The sequence below is a fragment of the Rutilus rutilus genome (assembly GCF_951802725.1).
Source record: "Rutilus rutilus genome assembly, chromosome: 13".
Classification (NCBI taxonomy): domain Eukaryota; kingdom Metazoa; phylum Chordata; class Actinopteri; order Cypriniformes; family Leuciscidae; genus Rutilus; species Rutilus rutilus.
This window is the reverse complement of record NC_140218.1, coordinates 18127396-18153504: the sequence shown is the minus strand read 5'-3', so window position 1 is coordinate 18153504 and position 26109 is coordinate 18127396. Positions and strand designations below refer to the sequence as shown.

Sequence of the window (26109 nt, the reverse complement as noted above, 5' to 3'; positions counted from 1 at the left end):
AAATATGAAATATGGAAACAAATGATATTAAATATATAATTAATATACTATTAACTTAATTTCATGGGCTGTGCTACCACTTGATGTCCAGAAACAGTTGAGATCCATGGCTGTATGGAACCCTCATTGAAAAAAAAGCAGGGACACTCTTATTTATCATATAAATAATTTTATGTAATTTGGCCAAATTCGTCAGTAAACATATTCATCAAGTATATTTTAAACAATGCCTCAAAACACAAATATATGTATACACTTTTTGATGTTCAGAATAATATTTGTTGACTTATTTTGTGTATTGTCAACTGGCCGTTATAAAGTGAACTTAAAGCGCTTTAAGACTTTTCCATATAGTGGACCTCCATCATCCTCTGCTGAGTTGTACCCACTTTAGACTTACGAAGGGCACCAGTACATTCAGGCTTATACTGTATTCCATAGCTTAAATAGATGATTATGCATCTCTCAAATCTCTTTGTGACCTTTTCCCTCCCCTTTTCCGTCTCCTTCTTACTTTTCCCATCCGTTTCTCTTTTACTCTCCATTACTTTGCATGGCAATCAGTGTGAGCTAACTGCAGGCTCTCTCTCACACAGTCGGTCCCTCCTACCTTGCTTTCTTTTTGTGCCTTCTTCCATAGGGACCCCCATCTGTCCCTCCTCTCCAGCCATTGTGGGGGCTCAAAGCCAGGCCACCTCCACAATGCATTGGGCGTGTAGAGGGGGGAGGCAGGGTAAACATGACAGCATCACCATCCTATTAGAAGCTCTTTAACTTTGACAACCCAACACTCTCACAAAGCTCTGAGGAGACGAGTCTCGCCTCACAATGTCACTTTAATGGCTTGTTCCACCCTTCTGTGAACTCTAACCTCCCTTTACCTTTCCTCTGCTGTGGATCGTCTTAGTCTTTGGTCTGACCTGAGCTCACTGAGCAGGTGCACTGGTGAAAACCATCTATCCCAGATCTATCTATCTATCTATCTATCTATCTATCTATCTATCTATCTATCTATCTATCTATCTATCTATCTATCTATCTATCTATCTATCTATCTATCTATCTATCTATCGTTCTATCTATCGTTCTATCTATCTATCTATCTATCTATCTATCTATCTATCTATCGATCTATCTATCGTTCTATCTATCGTTCTATCTATCGTTCTATCTATCGCTATCGTGTATCTGTCTGTCATTAATTTGGAAATCATATCTATCCATCTATCCATCAATCTATCCATCTATCTATCTATTTATCTATCTATCTATCTATCTATCTATCTATCTATCTATCTATCTATCTATCTATCTATCTATCTATCTATCTATCTATCTATCTATCTATCTATCTATCTATCTATCTATCTATCTATCATTCTATCGTTCTATCTATCGTTCTATCTATCTATCGTTCTATTTATCGTGTATCTGTCTGTCATTAATTTGGAAATCATATCTATCCATCTATCCATCTATCTATCTATCTATCTATCGATTTATCTATCTATCGTTCTATCGTTCTATCTATCTATCGTTCTATTTATCGTGTATCTGTCTGTCATTAATTTGGAAATCATATCTATCCATCTATCCATCTATCCATCCATCTATCTATCTATCTATCTATCTATCTATCTATCTATCTATCTATCTATCTATCTATCTATCTATCTATCGTGTATCTGTCTGTCATTAATTTGGAAATCATATCTATCCATCTATCTATCTATCTATCTATCTATCTCTATCTATCTATCTATCTATCTATCGTGTATCTGTCTGTCATTAATTTGGAAATCATATCTATCTATCTATTTATCTATCTATTGTGTATCTGTCTGTCATTAATTTGGAAATCATATCTATCTATCTATCTATCTATCTATCTATCTATCTATCTATCTATCTATCTATCTATCTATCTATCTATCTATCGTGTATCTGTCTGTCATTAATTTGGAAATCATATCTATCTATCTATCTATCTATCTATCTATCTATCTATCTATCTATCGTGTATCTGTCTGTCATTAATTTGGAAATCATCTATCTATCTATCTATCTATCTATCTATCTATCGTGTATCTATCTGTCTATCTATCTATCGTGTATCTATCTATCGTGTATCTCTATCTATCTATCTATCTATCTATCTAGTTCAGCGTTTTTTGTCTTTCACCAAACCTCATCCTCTGTCATCGTACTCTTCCCTATTTCTTCATCCTGCTGCCACCTATCAGTCTCATTGTCCTCCAACTCTGTACCTTGACCTCACTGTTCTCCGGCCTATCCAGCGTGTTTTTGTGAGTGTGTGTGATGTGACTCATGAGGAGGAGGATCACAGCGTTAGCTGAAGCTTAAAGGCAGGGGATTACGGCAGCACAGACACTGATTAAAGCCTTCCAGCCTCCTATGGCCCCATTAATACAATCTTAATCACAATGCTTTATCCCCATCTCCCCCCTATGGATCAGGACCTTTCATTTAGTAGGAGACTGCGTTGTTTGGCCAGTGGATTAGTGCCAGAGAGACAAAAAGCTGGGGAGGAGTGAAAGAGGTTTCAGACTGCACTTTAATGTCCCATCATCCACTCCTTCTCTTTAACTCAACATTTTAAAATCACAACTCCACACGGCAACTACCTCGCACAGTAATTGAAGATCTGCAATTGCATAGAGGCCCCAAAAAGTATTTGAACACTGTAGCCACACTTTAACTGCAGACTGCAGAGGTCTTCAACCCTGAAATGAATTTTTACCAGCTGGTGTCAAAGTGATTTTAGTGTGTATGTAGGTGTAGGAGTAACCACAGGTGTAGATCATCACCACTGTTCAAATAAATTTGACAATCATAAAGTGTCCAAATATATATATATATTTTTTTACATTTTATATACAAAATGTACTGTTGTATATATTTTAAATCAAAAATGATTTGCTTGAAATGTTTTTATTTATTCATTTATAAATGCCACTTGTTTACTCTTTGCAGTGTAAATCAGACTGTCATAAATCCTTTGAGTTTTGGCTGTATTAGAAGATTTCAAATTAATCTTAAAAACACCACGCTAAGATTGTAATTTTCTTATTTTTTTCATAAACTTTGTATGGGTATTTGCTGTGGCACGGAGGTCACAGCGATGGCCATCTGCCCTATGGGAAAACGCAACAGTCTTCACGTGCCTTTTCATTTTTACTAGCACATTTCTCCTCTACGCTTTCTCATCTGTTTTCAAAGGATATGTCGACAGCAGCTGACAACTCTGAAACCGTTCCCTTATTTCAGCCCTGCTGAGTTCTGCACAGACGGCTGATGTATTGGCAATGAACAATGCCAAAGACTCTCTTAAAACATCTTGTATAGTTTTTTATATAACTTTTGTGGATAGTAATTTGCAGCTTTATGAGTAACATGCTGAGTTATAAAATAAAAGAAACTTTCTGTGAGTTTTGCTTGAAATGTGTTCTATTCATTTATTTATTTATTTAAATGCCTCTATACATTATCTATATCTATCTATCTATATCTATCTATATAATTTTAATTTTTTTGTATTATTCATATGTACTAAATGACATATACACGATGCACAATATAGTGGCTAATGCACGATATAGTGGCTTCAAATATATTCGGGCACTTCAGCCACTATTAAAATTCAGTCATCATTTACTTTACATCATTTAGCATTTATTTTAAAGAAATATAATTTTTAAAGCAAAGTTTTTCCCAAACTGTTACGTTTTATATTAACAAATATGTTGTTGAATAGCCTTCATTGAAAACATTATGATTAGATCATGTTCAGTTAATGTGCTGTAACTACACCTGTGTGAAATCAAGGGGAACTGAACACTACAGGTGTTGACACTATGTCCTACAGGTTAGAGTCATATTTAAATGTAATTTCTCATCATTTGATTTCACTTCCTTTTTTTTAAAAAAAACTAAATGCTCTTGACGGCACAGCCTGAAAGCCTTCTGTGCACTTGACTCCCTCCATTCTGTCCTTTCCTCATCTTCACCCACTCAACCATCTCAACGTGTGGAACTATGTGTCATTCCAATGCCCAGCTGACCCACAAGAGGACAGGGAAAGGGGTCACTCAAGAATAGGGCCTCGTTCACCACTTCTGTTTTGTTTTACTCCCTCTCCCACTTTCTCTTTTTCTCCCTTGCTCTCTCTCTCTCTCTCTCTCTCTCTCTCTCTCTCTCTCTCTCACTAGTTTGGCCCCAGCTGTCCATCAGCCCCCCGCAGTTCTCCCAGCTGTCTCGGCTCTCCGAACGAACAGCCTAACAACAATGCAGGTCAGAGGTCGAGAGAAAGAACACACTGCACTTACAATAGACCAGCGGCGCCCGCTAAAACAATCGCTCCCTTTTTCTCCTTCACTTCTCTCGCTTTGCCAGGGCTGGAAAAGACAAACCTTTGGAATAGTGGATGACGCAGGGTCCACTTCAAGCAAAACAGCCTCTGAGGCGCCCGTTCTCATCTTAGTGCAGCTTCCAACAATAAACACACTTTCACACACTGTGAAACTGGCTTGTCACCCCATCAACCCTCTGTTTGTTCATTTGGAGAGGCATTGCATTGTCCGATATGAGCACAAAGCTGAAGTCAACGATCGTCCTGTACTCAAGTGATATAAAGGTTTGTGGGAAAAGGCAATGCTGTTCAATACAGCTATGTGACATGCTAGAGTTCCAGGACTTAAAAACACATTCACACTGTAATTCTTTTTGTTCCCTACATCATTAACCCCCCTTTTTGTGTGCTTGTTTTGTTTTGTTGATTTCCCCAACCATTTTGGCAATGAAAAGGCTGGGAAAACGCAAGTGATAGTGAAAGGGGATCCCATGACACAGTCACCTGTTCCACAGCTATGTGTTCCCATGGCTCCACATGCTCCACTGACTCCCATGCCCATCATAACACTAATATTAATCATTAAAACCTCTATTATTATTATTCAACCGAACACACAAATTCAGTGAAATATCTTTCTCATTTTTCATTCAAATATAAAACGTGCAATTCTGCCTTATGCAATGATTTTGTTATGCAACCTTTGGTAACACTTTATTTTACAGTGTCCTTGTTACACGTTACATGTTACTATAGGAATTACTAAATTGTGCATAATTACATGCAACTAACACCCTAACCTTATAGTAATGTAGTTTATTATTATTACTCAGTCCTTAAATATATAACTGTAACACGGACAACTTAAAATAAAGTGTAACCCAACTATTTTCTAAAATAAATGATGGAATATTATATAATATTCCACATTACAGAATCCATGAAGTATTGTAAAACTATTGTAAAAAAACTGTTTTTATTATAATGACAGAAGAATCTAATTAAATATTTAATCATAATATTTAAATTGAATGCATTTTTAAATCTGGTTTATTGTTAAAATTATAGCATTTTTCTTTCTATCATTATGTTTTCTTACATTCTAGAATCTCTAAACAAATATGATCATGATAATGGTACAAATAACAATAAAGAAACAAAATAGTGTCATATTATATAAGAATATGTATTTTATTAAGTGCGAAACAGGTAAATATTTACAAATGCTTGAGCAAGATTACAAATATTGTGGAGAATGACAAAAATACATTAAACTGAATGATAAATAAATTAGATACTTTATGAGTATTGGTAGCAGTTACTGGCAGTGTACCAAAGAACCAATAAAAACAGTGCTGACGAATTGTTTCAAAACATGTACAATTGTCATCAAAATAAATAATAAATACAGTCATAAATAAACGCATTTGTCATGAAAAATGTAGTGTGCTAAATTTTTTGTCCTTTTCCTTCCTTCTTTCGTTTGTGTCGTGTTTTGTTTAGTGGCAAATCAGCATCTGGTTGAACAGTGCTGAAGAGACTTAAGCGTCTAAAATCCTTCCAGTGTTTGTCTACATGTCAATTTGATGCACTTTTATGGCACGTGTCCAAAAAAGCCATCCTATTTGAGGAGGAGAACAAGCGTATACAGAATACAAATCCCGGAACAATTAAAAATAACATTTAAAATAGTAACAAACTCAGTCGTGACAAAAACGAGAATAAATTAACAAAAAAAAATATGCATCTCTATCTCAGTACTTCAATTGCCACAGGTAGGTTGCGTTTCAGAAACTCTCTTTCAGTGACCTCTATGGTCTCTTAAGGGATCAGACAGGATACATGCAAAGTGTCTCCTTAAATGTGCTGGGCCCCTGGAGGCACACTGAGGAGCAGGAGGCAGAATTGCTGAGCGTCTCTGGTGGTCATATTTGTTTATTCACTGTAAATGCTGCTCATCTGTGATGTCACAATGTGCGAAGGGGCGAACGGCTCGAAAGCCATCTCTAAAGGAAGCTCGTAACGGGAGCCTGGGAATAGAGGGTGACCCTGAGGGACTGGAAGACCGGCCAAAGAGGTGGGTGGGTAAGGGTGTGAGGAGATGTAATGGGTGGCGTGGGCCGGGTGAGCGGTAAAGTTCCTCTCAGCCTCGTGAGGAGATGGCTCCTGTTTGAGGGCGAAGTTGCCGCTGATGCTGAGTGGCGGCGTAAGAGGGCCGTCGTAAGGTGGCGTGCCGCTGCTACATTCGTTGGGTGAGGAGTTCTCATAGGCAGTCCCCTTGAAACCCTTCAGATGAAGCAAGTGTGAGGCCTCCAACGAGCCGTAGGGTGGACTGGGAAGTCCCGGCGAGGGATAGCTAATGGGGTGACCCTGCGCACCACCTGCTCCTGGCACCCCGCACTTTTCATCCATCTTGTTGAGCACCATGGTCGAGGGCCCAAGTTGGAGGCAGCCGGCTACGAGATTGCTGGTAGGTTGCGAAAGCCCCTTGCAAAGCATCTCCATAAAACCATTGCTCTCGGGTGACTGGCCGCTGTCCAGAACCTCCGAAAGCGCCCAGATGTAGTTGCGGGCCAGCCGCAGGGTCTCGATTTTGGAGAGCTTCTGGGTCTTTGAGTAACAAGGCATGACTCGCCGCAAGCTTTCCAACGCATCATTGAGCCCATGCATGCGCGAGCGTTCCCTTGCATTGGCCTTGACGCGGCGGGCACGGAATCGTTCTTGTCTGGCTTTGGTCATTTTCTTCTTTTTAGGACCTCTTCGCTTGGGTGCCTTTTCTCCATCGAGACCCATATCTTCCTCTTCCTCCTCCTCCTCCTCTTCCTCCATATCCTCACTGCCAAGCTCTTCGCGATTGCTCCTGTGTAGAGCATAGTGACCCATCTCAGGGGTCCTGTCGCCATCCTGTGAGCTGAGGTCTTCCTCCATCCATCCAAGAGAGCTGACTAGCTCAGTCACATCCCCTGGTTTTCCATAAGGTTTGGTCATCATTGTGATCTGACGTCAAAGGAGAAAAATGATTAAAAAACGTTTAAAAATAAATATACACCTTATTTAGACCTCTATGTGTTTAGAAGTTCAGACTATGACTTTTGACATGTGCTCACACGAGTTAAATCCTTCATCATAGAGAGAGCACGATTATTGAGATGATTATTATATAGCTTACAGCTCTACAATTCCATTTCTTCTCTCAGTTTTAATGCTCCATCTAAAAGGACTTTCTGTTTAAACCCTTTGATTTCCGCAGTCATTTTGAGACGCTGTCCAATCTGGGACACGACTGGATTTAGTCCACAGATAAAGCGCTCGGATTTAATTTGTGGGGAGTCTGTAAACCGGAATCAACAAACACAGGACCAAGCCACACTAATACTACTACAACACTTTTAAATTTGATTTGATTGAAAGACATCAGCATTGTCTCTAAATATTTAGTCACAAAATTCTGTCGGCCTCCCGTTGATGAATATTCCGATTGTTTTCCTACTCTAGATTACGCGCTTCTGAGCGAAATATTTAGATTCTAATTAAAGTTACATTCTATTGTGACGCTTAGGCTATAAACGTGTTTGTTTTGTGCATTCATTGGCGCGTCATATATTTATAAGTAGAACAGGAAAGTTTGTAATAATTTATAGTCTAGGCCATATACGCGGCCCAGATTTCGACTGCATTGATTAACTGCACTGTAAAAAATAAATAAATAAAGTTAAATTGTTGCCTTAAAGTGAATTAAAAATGTGGCAGATCACTTTGTATTTAACTAACTAGCCTATGACTGGCATAATCATATCAAAATTCCATTTTGTCAAACGGGAGACATGATGAAAACATTTTAGGATGACTATTATATGTTGACTGTTTTATAGCCTATTCATTTCTTTTTATTTACTTATTTGTTTTGGTTTTTTAAATGAGAAATCATAAAATGAATAAACAAATATTATTACGCCGAATTTGTTTGATCTAAATCTTTAAATAAATCCTGAAATAAATCTACATTTGATGTCCTACATCTTAAAAAATAAAAACAAGAAGATATATAGCCTATTTGTATAAATGATTAAAAACAACCGTAACCTACCTGTAAAAATAGCACCTGGATTCACTTCAATAAAACTTCGACCACTAAAAAGGTGGTCAGAAAGCCAGAACACACTGTCAAAATGTTTTTAAAAATGAAAAACAAAGTTCCAGACGCCCCACTGATAGTTTGTGTATGTCAACAGTCCGTCTGCGCTATAGTTCAGATCCGTTAGTTCTCCATTGGTGCTTCAGAGCGCGTCGCATGCCTCACTGAAGCGCACTGACTCCCGGCTTTGACTTTCTAGCGATGCTCACAAAGCTCCGCCCACAAGCCACCCACCCACCCCCTCCAGCTGATCCGAAAGCGCGTGGCGCGCTCGTGGCCAAAAGTTTCACGACTTAAGTGTGTGCGTTTACCCCAGGGGCTTTGTGTCTGAGAGGGTGTTCGCATTTGTGTGCGAGGGAACGATGCAACTTCCCTTGTACATTAACCCTTATAAATCTTACAAGGTGAGCGGCTCTGCAATTCGAAGAAGGGAAGAAAGCTGCAAACGTTTCTGACAACATTTGGGTCAATGACGTCGACGCTCATAGGCTCATTTTGATTTTAATAAATTCATAGGCTATTGCAGCAGGGATTAAAATGTCCTGTCTGGAGATGGTAAGAAAACGTTTAATTAAAAAGATTTGAATTCTTGAAACAAAAACAAAAAATGCTGGCATAATTTTTCATAATTTTTTACAATTTTGGAAAATACAAGTCAGCAAAATTTAAGTCAGGGTGGTGTAATCAACATACAAAACTAGGCCTATTTAAAATAGAGAAGACCCTTTGATACCCGCATGACTGTATGGCCATGTCATTCATTCATTATAAAAAGTTACTTTATTATTATTGATTTGATGATCAACATATTACGTTTACTGGATTATGTAATACACCAGTTGATTTGTAGTGTAGCCTACTATTCCAAATTGAAATAGCCTATAATTGGGAATCTATACAAATATCACTCTTCGCTTTTCTTTCGTGACCTAACGTAATTTTCTGCCCCAATAAAGCCCGCTCAGTGCTGGATTAATACCCCTGAGCCCTATTTGGTTTATGGCGAGGTCAAACGTTGTTCTTAACTCTAATTACAGTAGTCTAGTGTACAAAGACGCGCGCGCGTCCCAGTAAATGATTGTGACAGCTTGGTGCAGTGTGAGCAGGTGTGTGTGTTGTTCACCCGTTTCATTCATTCGCTCCGTCCGCTCATTAGCGCCCCTCGTCCCACCAAAACATAACGCTCAATAACTGCTGGATTAATCAAGCCCAAACGGTTTTGTTTCGCTAAGATAACTCACTCAACCATACATTCTGCGCCCGGGGGTGATTTGCCCCCAAAAATACTCTTTTCTGAAAAGATTTATTAGCCTACTTCAGATGCAACAGATAGTGGGGATCTTTTAATTCACAAACGAATAATTATGTCGTCTAAAGGATGTGATAATATCATATTTGCAGAACTTTGTAGAGGCAGACCCATATTTAAATTCTCGCGCATGATAACGAGGCAAGAATGTATTAGCCTTTTTAATATATTGGCACGTTTTAAATTTTGAGATGGATCGTGATGCACCTTTTTAAAAAAGTACTTTTTACAACCAAAAAAATAAATAAATCTGGTGACAAAAAAATTAATAAATGTTTAACGTGTAATGTTACCGTGAAACCTGTAAAATTTCCTTCCACCGTGGATGGGGATTAAGCGCAACAAACTTCCGTATTCTGTAAAACAGGTGCTTCCAGTTAACAGAGCTGTTTTACTCCTTCAAAAGAGTTACCAAAGATGAGCATAACCGATGTCCATCGCATGTGCAGATTGATATCTAAAAGTTTTAAAATAAAGTGATAAAATAATCTTCATCTTATTCAAACTTCAAGAAGTCACTTAACGTTCATTGCAAGAAAAAGTAAATAAATGTAGAATGTTCATATACAAAAATAAAATTCTGTGCACTTTAACCATTTATGGCATTTTGCACTGTATGGGCTACATAGCCTATATGTGTTCGTACCACATACTGCAGTAGGGGCTCTATTGTAGTAGTGTGCCATTGACTGTGGGGCTTCAGGTCACACGTGTCCTCACACTGATCCCATTGTATGCACCAAGTGTGCACATCTGTGGCCTAGACAGTGCTCTCACGCTCTCTCTACAAAAAGTTTTGATAACACTTAATATTAACTTTCATTTTGAATCCAATGCTAACAGATCACATTCATATATTTTTAGAGATGACCTGTAGTGATAAATATATATTGGTAAGAATTATTATTTATTTTTTTTGACTATTATTTTGACAGGTATTCAAAATAATAATTCTTTAAATCTTATGCTTTTTTTCCTCACAATTTTTTCTCATAAAAAATTATATATTTTTCAATTGCTAGCCACCATTTACACAGGATAGTTTTCAGAATAGTTCAACTTTTAAGTCAAGGCGGACACTGGTGATTGATAAATGAACAGATGGGCTTAAGTGATGCGTCTGCCACACCAGCGCTCACGCGCCAGTCGCCTGCCTACCATAATCTCTCATGCGACAACACAATCAGCACAATAGGACAATATCCATAGCGCTAGTTCACTCGGGTGACGCTTCTTTCCTCTCGCACAAAGGGAGGAAGGCTTCCACTTGGCGGCATAGAAGTGTTGTAAAGATAGAAAATCTATGCCCTGATGAAGATGGAAAGCTTTTGCTATGGTAACAGTCAACAATCAATGTCCAATTAATCACGATTAACATGGGGGGAAAAAAACATAATTAAGTTCAAAATGTTTGAATAAGTTTCTGAGAAATTGGCGTTCAGACTTTTGGCTTCAGGGGGTCAAAGAAAGTATATATATTTAGTGTGTTCAGGCATACATACTGTTTCAGGAGAGCTGCTGTCCCATATGAACCAGGGATCACATGTGTGTTAACAGTATGTGCACCTATAACTGTGTCATGCTTCCCCAAAGATCCCATGGTAACCCTGCTTCTCCACAACTTTTCCTCCCAGGAGTGTTTCACAATGCTGTGTCACACCTGCAACCTGTATTGGGAATTCCAGTGCTGAGTCCAAACTCTCCTCCCTTGTGTCCTACCGACGGACAGCTAACTTAGGGATCGAGGCCTCCTGCATTTTCTAGTCCACCTCAACCAGAAGTGAACACTATATGATCACAAGAGACCACTCATTTTCACCATCTGACCTTAAAGCTGATGGTTTTATGAAGGCTTTCTTAAGTGTTCATGCGATGATGGGCCTTCATGGAAAATCTGTGAATGCAGAGCCACGAGACTAGCGTTATACTCAATAGACAACCTCCTGTTGAGATAGTTTAGAGTTCAAATTATATCCAGAGGAACAGCACACAGAGCTCCCATGACCCGTTTCATTGTTTGGAGAGGCAGTTCCACTCCCCTACCAAGGAATTGCGTTTCTGCAACGATTTAGAAGATTAAACGAGTAAACCATTAAAACATTTAGGAGAAAAATGACAATTTTGCTGACAGATTACAATAAAGATCAAGCTCAATAAAGATTGTTGTGCAGAAGCACTTCAATTCACTGACTGCATATCGTTCAAAGGTTTGGGGTCAGAACGATTTATTTTTTTCTGAAAGAAATTAATACTTTTATTCAGCAAGTACAAAGCACAAATGTACTTGTTCAAACGTCACAGTAAAGACATTTATCATGCAACAAAAGATTTCTATTCAAAATAAATGTTTGAACTTTCTATTAATCAAAAATAATATCGGAAATATCGAGAAAAAAACAATAGGCTTCCACAAAAAATATTAAGTAGCAAAACTGCTTGCACATTGATAATAAGAATTGTTTATTGAGCACCAAATCAGCATTTCAGAAGGATCATGTGACTGAAGTAATGATGCTGAAAATACAGCTTTGGCATCATTCAAAGCAATAATTACATTTTAAAATACATTTCAATTGAAAACAGTTATTTTAAATTGTAATAATATTTCACAACATTAATGTTTTAAATGTATCTTTTAATCAAATAAAAGCAGCCTTGGTGAGCATGAGACTTCAGAAACTTTGAACAGTAGACTATGACGATTTAATAATAGTTTAGTATATTTTAATATAGCCTAATTCAATTTGTTCCATATTGATTTGAACACTGTTTTAAAAGAATATTTCTGCCTGTTAAAAAAAATAGTTGATTATGATTCCAACCTACCCTTATATTTGATCCAACCCTAGGCTTGAATTGGATATAATGATGTTATTTTTTAGCAAAAAATCTTTATTTGTACATTAAAACATATATTTAGCCAGTAAATACACTGATGTAAGTCTCTCAAATGATTATATCACAGTATAATAATTTGTATATAACGACAGTATATAACGACCATTTTAGTTAGTCTCGAGAGGTTTGTACTGAATGCATCACACCACAAAACCGTCAAATCTTCAGCAGAAACCTGACAAGTCAAAAACAGACTAATCAAGTGCATCCGCCCCCTGTCAACACATCGACGACAGTTAGTAGGATGCATCTCCTTAAGCACACCAGCAATGACTTAGCAGTTGTTTACTCTAGCTGGCTTGTTGTGATGCTGTTGTAGTTCCCTTGGTTGAGAGTCCTTCTCCGTGCCAAAAAACCCACACACCCACAACTATTGCCACAAGTGAGTTATCCTTTTTTGCAGTCCCAAGGGACCTGTTTGGAGTGGGAAGGGGGATTCGTGCGCCTCTCTGACAGATGGGTCCTTGTTTCTGTCTTTCTCTCCCTCACTCCCTCTCTCCTGAGCTCAGACACAGACACACTCGCTTAGACTGAGATTGAACGAATACAATAGGAATTAAAGCCATGCACACATGCTCCCTCTATGTCTCCTGAAAGCTGAGCCCCTTGTAATAATTATAAAAGCAGGGGTGTGTTTGGGTGATGGGGGCTGGGCTGTTGGGGAAAACTTTGATCAAAATTTACACTTAATGACTTTTTCTGCCTAATTTTCTTCAACTTAAAGTTACAAACAAACTATTCAACCCACTAAAACTTTACAAGTAAACTCTTCAAATGAAATGTTCCAGAAGAGGGTTTTCAAATAGCGTGTCATAATTTTGTATCAATAGCACAGAGTTGAAGCACAGAACTCACTTTCAAACCAGGTAACTTTCTGTTGGTCATCGCGGCAAATTTGTATGACCAACTCGAACGTGAGCGAAATCTTCGTGAGGAACTTTTTCGCCCTCGTGTGAAACTCCCGATCCTTTTGGAATGACTCGATTTCAAATAACGGTATATGTGATCAAACCCTTATCCGCTATAAAAAACCTTTTGTATTCCTCATGGAACCATCCGTGCAAATAACGGACCTTTATTTTCAAGAGTGTTCAAAATAAGGTTTGTGAAAACTGAACTGTATTCCCTCAAGAGAATAATGGAGAGTAGGAGTGCGTCTGTGTTTTAAGAGATACGTGTTGTAAAGGTAATCCCAGAGCTCCGGCCTTATCTGCTGCTTACTGGAGCTGAATACAGGAGTTCTCTGGGATGGATCCTGAGGGACAGGAAGTCAGGAACAGCCTAACTCATGCTCTCTGGCACTGGGGAGAAGTGGGGCCGAGTTTTATGGGTATGGACTTTTAACCTCAGTATCACTCACCTTCATGAGCGCATTATTAGACTGAAAACATTTCTTTTCTCCATTTAACACACTGAAATCGTGGCCAAAGAGTAGCGACTGGGGGGACTCTGCGAATAAAAGCCAGTCTGCCAGTTTGTGTAAATCAATCCCATATTAAATCAAGTGCCCACTGCATAATTGGAAGCGTAAAATTGCCCATTTGCACAATATGCCACCTGCAACCCCTCTCTAGGCGGTTCTGCTATTGATACGATGGCTGGAGAGTGTCCACACAACACTTCTTGCAATTTTTCTAGCGATTGCTTGGAAGACGCGCAAATTCCATTCTGTTGGGGAATTTTGAGGGTCATACTGGCTATTAGAGCCAACGGAGGATAATTGAACCATTCGAATGAGCCGAATACAACCACTTATAGTTCCAATTAAGGTGGTCAGAAAATTCCTCTTAAACCACATTTTACAAAATGAAGTGTTCATCCAATCACAGTCCATCCTTTTCCTGAACCCCAACCCTGTTGGGGTGAGCTGTGAGAGACGAGGGAGAGGGGGAGGAGGGTTCCATCTGCTTTGCTGGCTGTCCTTTGGGACATGGGCATACCCCAAGGGGCTGAAGCTGGGAAGGATAGAGGGAGGGGAGGATGGGAGGGAGTGAGAGAAGTTGAATAGATTGCACCCATGCACTAATCAAAGGCCATAATCAGTATGCCCAAACACAATAGGCAGATTTCGCTCATTCCTTACTTTAGCTTCTCCAACAAACACAATCATTATACAAGATTCATAAGTATCATAAAACGAACTGCAACTGGCATTTTGTAATTAATGACATGAGCGAGCAGATTTGCAGGGCTTCATTTCGACAAATTAAAAGATTTCGGTGTGTTTGGCAGGGAGCCACAGATTATGTGTGATCAGGTGCATGTAGCCCACAAGTGGAATAGTCTGATTCCCACTGTGGTTTACAGCAATATGACACACAAAGGTGATAAGTGGGTTGATTTTAATTTTTATAAATGAATTCAAATTCAGTTTAGTTCTATGCATAAAACATTTTATTGTATAATAATAAAATAAAGAAAATGGAAATGCAGCTGCATTATTTTCCCACAGCTTCAAGAGAAAATGCAGTATGCATTGGAGTAATGCCAATTTGACTGAGCCGACGTTTCAATCAGCCCAATTTATTGTTTTTTGAAGTATTTTTCCACCTTTATGCTGACTTTTTGATGCAGAAAACAAATGCCAGCTGGAAAACACTGCGGCTTCTGATTAAATGAGACGAGAAGTGATTGTTTGTTTGCTGCATGAAAGACACAGAGACCAAATAAAAGGAATCAAGTTGCATCAGGTTTCATGGTTTCTCGTCAGCTCGGACTTGTTGAGGGATGCCTGGATCTGAAAGCTGTGGGTCCATGTGGGTACCCCAGCGCTAAGCATCCCATTGATTGAACTGCTCCTCCAGGGCAAAAGCAACTTCAGTGCTTTAGTTAACACCCCTCCAGCCAACTGCAGAGCTTTCCGATTGGCTGGCTGCCTCTAAGCTGCCTGTCTTCTAGGCTTATTGTTTTGCGAGCCCTACACAGTCAATATTAAGCTTGGCTAATGTGATATAGAGGCAGCTGGAGGAGCCACTGATATTACCATGACACTATGGAGTAAGGGGTGTAATGCCATTAAAAATAAATCAGGTGGTTTGATGATTCGGCATGGTCCGGGGATTCTGTGAGACATTAGGTGGGGCAGTTGCTATAATTCTATTACACATTCTGGGGGAACCTCTGAGGAACAATTGATTCCCTTTGCCTAGTTCAGCATAATTCAATTTCTTTTCATCAAAGGCCTGAAAAGAGGAAGACAAAATAGAAAGTTTACTTTTCCAATTGGAAAAATCGACCACCAGAATGATCAATTCTGGGATTGTGTAGAAAAAGCAGATGTTTGAGGACCTTCAGCCTAAAGATGGTAGATTGGCTTTGATTTCATATAGGCTACAAAAACTTTTGAATAATAGGCCTAAAATAAACAACAGCAAAAAAAATTAAAAGTATAAGATTTAGAACATACTGGATTGTTTACTGCTTGGATTATTGTACAAACAGAGATTACAAGAAACGTGAATCACAGAATTTAATCTCTTTAGTCGGTTCGATGTTCACTCGGCAGACATGCTTTGTTGAAGCTCTACGTCTTAACTGAGCAAGCACGTGAGGTCAGGTCACTCACTATTGGTTACAAATATATTTTTTTAGACATTGACTATGTTCACGTTTTGCTTCGAATTAAACAGGTCTGACCTGACGACCATTTGTAATAAGCAAAATGTGCATTAATAAATTAATTCAGTGTGCCGTTGGTCGCGCGGTAGGGGGTCCTGTGTCACTATTGTTCTGACGCTCGAGACGCATAAACGGTGATTTCAAGGCCCATTGAGCGCGCGATGGATTGTACGTAAAATCTATTAAAGGGCGGAGAGACCATCGATTATTCGACATCTTCTGTTAAAAATAGATATCAAGAGCATTTAATCTGTAGTATGTAGGCTACGTATTTGACGTTAGAAGACTTGTGTTGTCAGTAAACAAATATTTTAAGTTCCATTTAAGAAATTCGTTTACATATTAATTTGTAGCCTATTATGATGTAGCTATTGGGATTTTTAAAAATATATAGCCTACTTTAGGTAGGGCCTAGGCTATACCATGACAAATATGATTGAATGATTGCCTACTGCTTAAAACCAGATCACAAAATTATACAAGCCTGACATTTAAAGGGAGAAATCACATTTAAATCATTTAGAGCAGGTTTAGGTAATCAATAGGTCTAATTCTGTTTGAAAAATTCAACGTTGACATATGTTGAACCAAAGTCTTAATTTATCAGATATTTTTGATAAATTATAAATCATTCATAAGTTCGTTTTTTTCTTCACGTATGTAGGAAAAAAGAAAGTTACATAATAGTTTACTTACTAGTGGCATTTATTTCATAGTAAGGTTTTATTTTGGGCAATACTGACATCTAGTGGTTATAGTCAAGAACAACTTTGCCTTTGTGCTGTCACGCCCTATTCTTGTGCTGATTGGTTAAAAACACTTTACATAGAAAAGTAATTCTTGCCTTTTAGTGTTTTCATTGTGAATTCATGATTCAAACACCCTATAACATTAAGTCATCCCAAAAGGGTCCGACACACAAATCTCTGGAATGTGTTTGTATAAGATTATAGCTTTCACTGGAATTATGCTGTATATTAGAAGGAGGGTGACATTATACTTTTAATGTACTTCATTAATACTCACTATAAAATACATATACACTAGCACCTCTAAATAGTAAGCATGGACTTTATTGAAGAGATTAGACTAAAAGTCAAAACCATCCCATTTTTACTTGAGCAAAATCAAGAGATCTAATTGGGAAATAATAATAATAATAATAATAATGCTTGACAGAATCATCACAAGGAAACATTGAGGAAGAACGCAGATACTTACCAAGACACAGAGTGTGAGAAATATTTCCCAGAGATGAAAGGAAGAGAATTAAAATAGAAATACCTATAAATAACCCAGCTAACAGAGCTAGCACTTACAAACACACACACACACACACAGAGGTCTTGATGCAAATGTAAAATAAGATTCTTTTATACTGATACTGCTGTCTATCGTTGACACAAACACCCTAACACCCACATTTGTACACGGTTCTGACCTACATATAAATACAAGCAGAGAGAGTGAAACAGACTCAGTGAGACCGCACTCCTACGCACGCTCTCTTCCACTCTCACTGCATGCACATCTTCTGCATGAATTCCTCCTAGATTATTCCTGCTGCCTACCTGCTTCTCCGTTTATTTCTTTTCTCATTTTCTACTATCAGAGGACACGCATGCAATTCATCTGACAGATTTTTCCTTGAGATTTCAAAAGCAGTGGACAGGGAGGAAGGACACATATCAAGGTCTAGCGATGGCACCAAAACGAGAACCATCAATTAAAAAATCGCCATCTGGGGGAACCTTACCAAGACATGGACCACCATTTCCTTGCCCTTCCACAACACCCTCACCCCCGAAACCAGCTCCTGAGCTGAAACCGCGGATGCTGCGCCCCTCTGAATCCCCCTTTGACCCCAGCACATTAGAGGTAAGTGATGGTCCTGCAACAAAGTGTTTCAGATTTGAACTTTCTCCTGCTTATTCATCATTACTATGGCAACAGCTCTAATACGCATCACTAAAATAGCACAGGTAAATCTAGCAGAAATAGAACGTGGTGCAAAATGACCAAAAAAAAAAAAACCTTCATATGAATAATTTGATGTGGATTTAAGGATTTATTCATTTAAATGTTCTGTATGGTCACACATACTGCCACACTGCAACACAAGTATCAGATCTGAATTTGAAATTAGTTGTGAATAAAACATTAAAGTAATCTCTTTTTATGCAGCTTCTGATTATCTCAGCATAGCACATGGAAAACTGTGTCAACCCAGCCCCCAAACCTTAAGAGAATTTTAGAGCTATATCAGGATTGAAAAATGGGGCACTGATGTAGCTGGTCCACACTAGGGTCCCTGAGCTGCATTACTGTCACAATTTACTTAAATGTAGGCTATTAAATCATTTATTTTCTTCATTATAATATACCTGATTCTCAAATCTAGGTTGGAATTAACAGAGACATTCAGTCAGACATTGAAGCAAAGCATTATAACAATGGGTTTGTTGATTTATCATTATACATTTTCTTTGTATCCCAAATGATTCACAGATATCCATATATAAAGACAACCAGTACCTCCATGTGCTTAGGAATGCAGGCATGCAGCACTGAAATACACAAGTGAACCTTACAAAACAAAAGCTTAATCGCATGGCTTCACACAAATATACAAATCATCAGCAATGAAGATATACACGCTTTGCCAATTGTGTGCAGTCAATAATTATGATTTGCGCTGGGAGTGTCTTTGTGCAGTTATGTCATTTTGTGTATTGAGCATTCTCCACCCTGAAAGTGAAGAGGGAAGTCATTCTCGCGAATCGGTTAATTCAGTTCGTTATAAAGAACCGGTTTAAAAACTGATTCAGTGATTCTTTTACGTCATGACGTATCACGCGGTTCCTGACATGTTGTGGAAAGTTCATATTATTTTTTTATTAATAATACATGTTTATTGTAATTGTATGCGTCCCGGTTCAGTTTGTTGCAGCCATGATTCAAGTTCAACTAACGTCACTTACAACCATAACTAGCTTTTATTTATGTTTTACCTTTCGGCTTTCGGCCCATAAGTCGGTACTCTCCATATGCTTTAACTATAAGTGCATTCGTCAGTTTACGGACCATTACGAGTCTGACAAATAAAATACAAAAAACACAGTCTCTGTTCAGTTACTGACCCCAACCGCTTGGATCGATGCATTCCAAATCGCGAACCATAAGTTCATTCGTATTGGCGAACAGGTTTTTTGAACCGGTTCAGCTAATTCATTAAAAAGATCCGACTCCAAAGAACGATTCGTTCACGAGTCGGACATCGCCTGCCTAGCCTTCATAACGCAGCAGCGCTAACGTTAGTCATTTCACACTCTCGCCGCGATACGCACACCCGGAAAACAAGCCACTTCAAACATGGTAGGCATTTTGATAAACAATTAACTTAAAATAGGATTGAGTAGAACTTCTCTATGTGAACATATCTAAATGTAGGGTTAGAAAACTGTATTCGAGGATAGTACCAAAGAGTCTGTCGTTAGCCTATTTCATGCTAGCTAAGCTAAGTTTTATGCTATTTACTACGCGTGAAAGTGGCCAAAACTCTGTAAATTGTTCATGAATGTCCTTTACAGAAATCCCTGACTGTGCTAGCTAAACTACATTTATTAAAGGATTGTGTTTTAGTTAAACCGTCACTCAGTACCACAGCTGTGAGTTAGCGAACAGTATTAGCTGGTCAGTTTTAGCCAGGGATAGAAAACTTGTCTAACTTTTTTCATCCGGACTGAACTGTATTCCCAGACGGATTTTATGAACCCAGATATGTTATTATCAGAAATCCCATTTGATTCACAGCATTGCTATTGTGCATCATTTCATATTCATTAAATGTCGCTCTGTCTCAAACAGTCTGAATTCAGCGAGGACCAGATTCTTGGTGAGTTTGTCTCTAGTCCAGATGATCTACATGTGTATGTATCATTCCCCGCATTTCTTCCTAGACAGCCTGCTTTCATCATCCCATCCATGTTATTCTGCTCCTCTATTACTCTGCCCTTGCATTCCTCCTACTTTCTTTCCTTACCTTTGTATTGTTTTCCTTTGCCACTGTTGTATGTCACCTCCAGATTGAGTTTAACTTGGAGCAAATACACGGTGAGTGAGTGCATTGAAAACTTTTCTGTTCTGATGTCGTTTAGTTTGCATTGTGTTAAAGGCAACGAGCTGCTGTTTGTGTGTCTGAAAGCACCTCACCTGCCTCCTCCATTTGAACTTCATTCAATAATTAACATACGTGAACTGTAAGAATTAAAATGTTGTTTGTTTGGACAGTAGAAATGTGTTTTTGAAGTGTAGGCCTATGTGTTTCCTCTGTAGCATGGACCGTCATTTCTGCAGAGGGTGTGTCTCTCAGTCAGGAAGTGTTGAAAGTTTGCTAACAAAAGCGTGTGAAACATTGCCGTGTATAACATCTAAATCAACTCTGAAACTTGAATATTTTAGTTATAATCTGTTACTAATGAGCTTTTTTGGTCACTGGCCATGTAAGATAACCTTTGCTCTCGTTTGTTTAAGCAAAAGAGGTTGACATAATACTGCTCACTCTCCAGTTTTCCTCTCTTACCATATATGGTTAAAGGCTCAATTTAAGGCATGCAAGGGAACAGCCACATTCCAGGGAGCAGGAAAAGCATTACTGCGATGGGAGAATGTTTTTTCTTTTTTTTTTTGAAGGGCTTGTCCTGACGGATAACATTGAGTTATTTTCGTTAACTCTGGCTTGGAGTCAAAAGAATAGTTTATTTGTAACCACACACATTTTAAGAGTTTAAGCACTCAATAATGGAATATTTTAAGCTTATGTTTTAAGATATATATATATATATATATTGATTCCATTTTAATGGTTTACTTAAATATTAATAATCAATAACATTGTCTAAGCAATTCAATTTATTAAACTTTAATGCATCAAACTTCTTTTTATAAAGAATTTAAGTTTATATATTGTCTTTCAATACTTTCAAATTGAATATCAGCGTGATCAAGAGCCTGACACAATACAGATTACCTTGCACATTACATTGCTTCAATTTAATAGGCTACATAAAATATATAAAAGTTTTTGTATAATCAAAATGATTATATATTACGTGTTTGAATGCTGACTGACCAATCAGAATCAAGTATTTTTAGAGCGTGTGCTAAAGGATAATAGTGTAGTTTGCCTTAAGTTCTGCTTAGATTGCTACTTATTTAGTACGATTTTTCCAGAAAAGGCTTTATAATTTTTATCTTATGTTAATAGTAAAAATCGTGTATAATATTAATTGCTGTATTTTTTGCTGTAACTCTTGTTTTTGCCATGAAGATGGCCACAGATTCTGACATGGCATTAAATAAAGCTATACTGATACTGCTTAAATAGCTAGTTGATGTTTTTGACTATTTCACAAGCTTTTTAATGTGATCAAAAGGTCTATGAGTAAGGAAGTATATAAAGACTTTAGGTGGATGGATAAGATTTCTGTGGTCATTTAGAATAGCCTGGAATGGCATTAATATTAATAGCCGGTGCAGTATTTCTCTTTGTGCTGATCCAAGGCATAATATATCTTGTCCTTTTTTTAAATGCAGAATACAGTCAACCATCCTTGTTTGTCTTCCCTGTTCATTTCAGTTTCTCTTCTATCATGCATGCATCTTGTCCTTCTCTTTTCCTGTTCTCTGCCCATTTTTCCAGCGTTTTGCTTCAATAAATTCTTCAATGATCTCTGCAGAATTCAAAGAAGCCTTCCTCTTGTTTGACCGGACGGGAGATGGAAAGATCACCTACAGTCAGTGTGGGGATGTGATGCGTGCGCTGGGCCAGAATCCCGTCAATGCTGAGGTGCTCAAGGTCCTGGGCAACCCAAAGGCAGAAGGTAGGATCAGACACTGTTGCCTGGTTTCACAGACAATGCTTAAGCCTAGTCCTAGACTAAAATGAATGTTTGAGCTGTCTTAATTGAAAGCAACTTGCACTGATATATTAAAATATGTCAGTGCCATTGGTTTGTCTCAATGCACACCAGTAATGTTTTTTTTTCTAATGCACATTTTAAAAGCTACTTAAATATCCTAATTTAACTAATGCCTACTCCTGGCTTAATCTAGGCCCTGTCTGTGAAACCAGGCCTATAGGTAATGGCTGACCTGTATAATCATTGCCTCAGTTTTATCTCTTATTTTGTCAATATCTGGATTTACAGGATAAGATAATACATGGCAGTTTTTAACTGTTGGGCTGGATATTCAGATTTGTACTTGCCCTGCCAATAATTTTACTGATCCCACAACAAAAAACATTACATTTGAATTTTAGCAGCACATATTTTAGAATTTTTGTTGTGTGTGTGTATGTTTTCTTTACCAAAAAGTTCTTTTTTTAAATGTATTACATTTCTTTGGTTTTCATCATTTTTTATATAAGTAAATCTGACAAATAATAGCAGCCTCATCTACTATGTTTAAATGCAGCATAACAAATGTTAAAGTATGTTTAAATGCATAAAAACATGAAATGTAGTGACAAAGCACTGGCCTAATGGGGCAAGTGTCCGCTCAAAACTCTTTCACACAAGTAGCAATACTTTGATCAACTATGGTAATTATAGTAGTTCTTGCTTCCTGCATGATACGGAAATAAATGCAGTCTTGTCTGATTAAAGGCTTCTTTGTTCCTCAGAAATGAACCATAAACTGCTGGACTTCGAACAGTTCTTGCCCATGCTCCAGGCCATCGCTAAGAACAAAGACCAGGGCACGTTTGAGGACTTTGTGGAGGGGCTTAGAGTATTTGACAAGGAAGGCAACGGCACAGTCATGGGTGCTGAGCTCCGTCATGTTCTCACCACACTGGGTAAGCCGGCCCAGTCTCCCGAGGAGATATTTATAGTCCAGTCCTCCACATCTAGGACACTGAAGGAAAATACAGAACGCAGACATGGTTGAGTTGAACATTTCAGATATGGTGTATTGGTATATAGTGTTCTATTTGCTAAAAATGCCTATTTGGGTTTATTTTTAAAGGAGAGAAGATGACCGAAGAGGAGGTAGAAACGCTTCTAGCCGGACACGAAGATGCAAACGGTTGCATCAATTACGAAGGTAAACATTTGGGCTTTGACTATGTATGTAGGTTCATGAAGAGAGCATGGGAATTGTATCACTGTATTATATTTATGTACTACAATGAGATTTATTTATTTTTTACTAGCATTATGTAAGTTCTTTTAGTGAGAATCTGGTGGTGACCGCATGCCGTAACTGTAATCGATCTTCCACAGCCTTCGTTCGCCACATCATGTCTGGCTGAGAGATGTCTCGGGTGTACGTCTGCCTCCTGCCCTCAACATTTATAACACGTGAAGCAACGATCCATCCAGGCTTTTTCTTTAACGCTCTCAGACGTGCATGTTTGCATAGTCTACACCTTATCGTTTTGCTAATATAGTCGTCCACAGGGTAGCTTTGCATCATGTGACGTCTAGAGCTAGGGAGCCTGGTTGGATGTAGTCTAAAGGTTTTGACATATGGTTGAACTCTTCCCTATCTCTGCAGCAGCCTTTTCTCTGGCCCCTGGCTGCAGCATGCTCTCAGCATGTGGCCGTCCCTGTGACGGCTTGAAAGAGGCGAAAGAGCCACTGCGCTGCTTCAGACTTGAGCGCAGGTCAAGGGATGCTGCATTTAAGGGCGCCATTTTAAAAGCATTTAATTCACTTTTGGATTTGTCTTCTGATATTTGAAATATCAGCACACCCTGTGCTCACCAAGCAGCGCAGTTGCTTTTATTATGAACTAACCAATCAAGTTGCGGTGATTTGGCTGTTTTTGCTGATCTTTCTCTCCCTTTTCCTGATGGAGGCTGATTCATAGTTCAACTCTACGATCTCTCATTACTGTAGCTGTGCTATAAGACTGTTTCCACTCTTGCCCTGTAGAGGAAAGCCAGAAGGAGCTTCTTTAACATTTTCTTGAATCCTAGACCTTGTTAAGTCTTTAAACTGTGGTTGAGTAGGAGCTAGCCATGATCTTGCTCACCCTGTTTCTCACCACTTAAGAACGAGAACTGGGGAGCGGCTTCAAACTACAGCAAACATGGCAGGCCAAGTGCAGTTTTGAAGGGTCGATGAGGATATGTGGAGGGCGTTTGGCTAGGTTCTTTAAAAATAACTTTGGACTGAAGATTAGAACGGCATTTTTTTCGTATGCTGTAGTTGGGGTCGATCCCCTTTTTGCTGCAAATGGACACTAACTTTGTTTTCTTTTTTTTCCCACAGAACTCGTCCGCATGGTCATGAGCGGTTGAAGATAAAGACCCACGACCCATTTGTTTGTCTTATTTTTCTATGTAATAATTTCTTTATGTATTTGGTTTTTCTTCCTATTCATTCCGTCATCTTCATTTGCTTAATGGCTTCATTCCCTCTCTTGTGTTTGCACTCATTTGGGTATTTTTATTAGAAGTGCCTTTATCTTCTTTAAGTTCCCATATGACTCCCCAAGAGATACACCTCCTGTCCTGTGGTATTCAAACCATATAACGATATGAAAAAGGTCTGTGTGCTGACACGGTCTGCAATAAAACCTCTTGATGCAGCACATAAGCAGTGTGTATGCAATTTCCAGTGTATCCTCAGGCATCTTTGCTGGACAGTGCTGTAGTAGAAATGTCGTGTCTGGCCAGACCTACTTTTGGCCTTTTCAGAATGAGAAGTTGAATTGAAAATGCAATAACATTTGTTTTGTTTTAATAAACTTGGAATGTTTTCGCTGTCCAATAAAGTACATTTTAAACAAACTACTTTTGATTTTTCCAGATTCCTTTTATGTGAATTAAATGATTAAAAAGTGCCACAAGTCATTGTAGTTTTAAATTTAGGGAACAGTGTCTTAGGGTCAAGCTGAGCTTGCCTCTCTCCTGTTTGCAGATAGATGGCAGTGTTCTTACACTTGTTGAAAGCTCAATAAATCTCCCCCAGTTCCTTTAATCGATCGTGGTTAATTGCAAAAACCATCCTGTCTGAAGTGAAATTAGAGTAAATTGCTGAACTTCTTTTGCAGTTAGATTAATGCAATTTAAATGATCACTATTTGGTTTCAGGTCAGCAACTTAAATTAAAGGTAAACATTGTTGGCACAAAGATGTTTAGTGTCCTTGGCACTAATTTGTCTCAATTGCTTATAAGGGCAGATCTCAGGCAGACAGGCATAGGGGGTTTTAGAAACCGGCTTCTTTTTTCTATTTCCTTTTTCATCCTCATGCTGTAGTTTTAAATTTAGGGAACAGTGTCTCCAAAAATGTTACAGCTATTTTTTTTTTTTTTTTTAATGAATTTAATTAGCTGAAGATCAACAATAGATGTGACAACCTAAAATAACTTTAGGATTTTATTTTATTTTTCATAAATATTTTTAAAGATCCATTCATCTTTCCATCTATAATATATGCCTTGCAAAATCAAGTAGAATGCAAAATAATTTTTTTTTTAAAGAAATTAATACTTTTATTCACACATTAAATTGATAAAAAGGGACTTACATTGTTGTTTCAAATAAATGTTCTTTAGATCTTCATCAAAGAATCTTGAAATGTATCAGTTTCCACAAAAACCTAAAGCAGCACAACTGTTTTTAGTGATAATAAAAGTTTCTTAAGCAGCAAATCAGCATATTAGAATGATTTCTGAAGGATCATGTGACACTGAAGACTGCAAAAATAATGCTGAAAATTCAGCTTCGCCATCATGGGAATAAATTAAATCTTACAATATAGTAAAA

General features: G+C 38.1%; 2 protein-coding genes across 4 annotated transcripts; one reads left to right on the top strand and one right to left on the bottom strand.

The window, feature by feature from the left end:
- Positions 1–5565: 5565 nt before the first annotated feature.
- Positions 5566–8857, bottom strand: neurod4 (neuronal differentiation 4). Its single transcript, XM_084428009.1, has 2 exons — positions 8457–8857; positions 5566–7366 (listed from the first exon to the last, which is right to left on the bottom strand). The coding sequence occupies exon 2, from the start codon at positions 7358–7360 to the stop codon at positions 6305–6307; it is 1056 nt and encodes a 351-aa protein (XP_084284135.1). The 5' UTR covers positions 7361–7366; positions 8457–8857; the 3' UTR covers positions 5566–6304.
- Positions 8858–18015: 9158 nt separating this feature from the next.
- On the top strand, positions 18016–25132 carry LOC311302276 (myosin light polypeptide 6). Of its 3 annotated transcripts, XM_084428007.1 has the most exons (7): positions 19578–19704; positions 20197–20224; positions 22068–22211; positions 23015–23188; positions 23359–23436; positions 23616–23658; positions 24609–25132. In XM_084428007.1, exons 1-6 carry the CDS (start codon positions 19702–19704, stop codon positions 23642–23644), a joined length of 456 nt encoding a protein of 151 aa, XP_084284133.1. In that variant the 5' UTR covers positions 19578–19701; the 3' UTR covers positions 23645–23658; positions 24609–25132. The 3 variants fall into 3 exon arrangements, with proteins under 3 accessions (XP_084284134.1, XP_084284133.1, XP_084284132.1); XM_084428008.1 differs by lacking the exons at positions 19578–19704; positions 20197–20224; positions 23616–23658 and adding exons at positions 18016–18207; positions 20415–20442 and having other exon boundaries at positions 24609–24846; XM_084428006.1 differs by lacking the exon at positions 23616–23658.
- Positions 25133–26109: the final 977 nt, after the last annotated feature.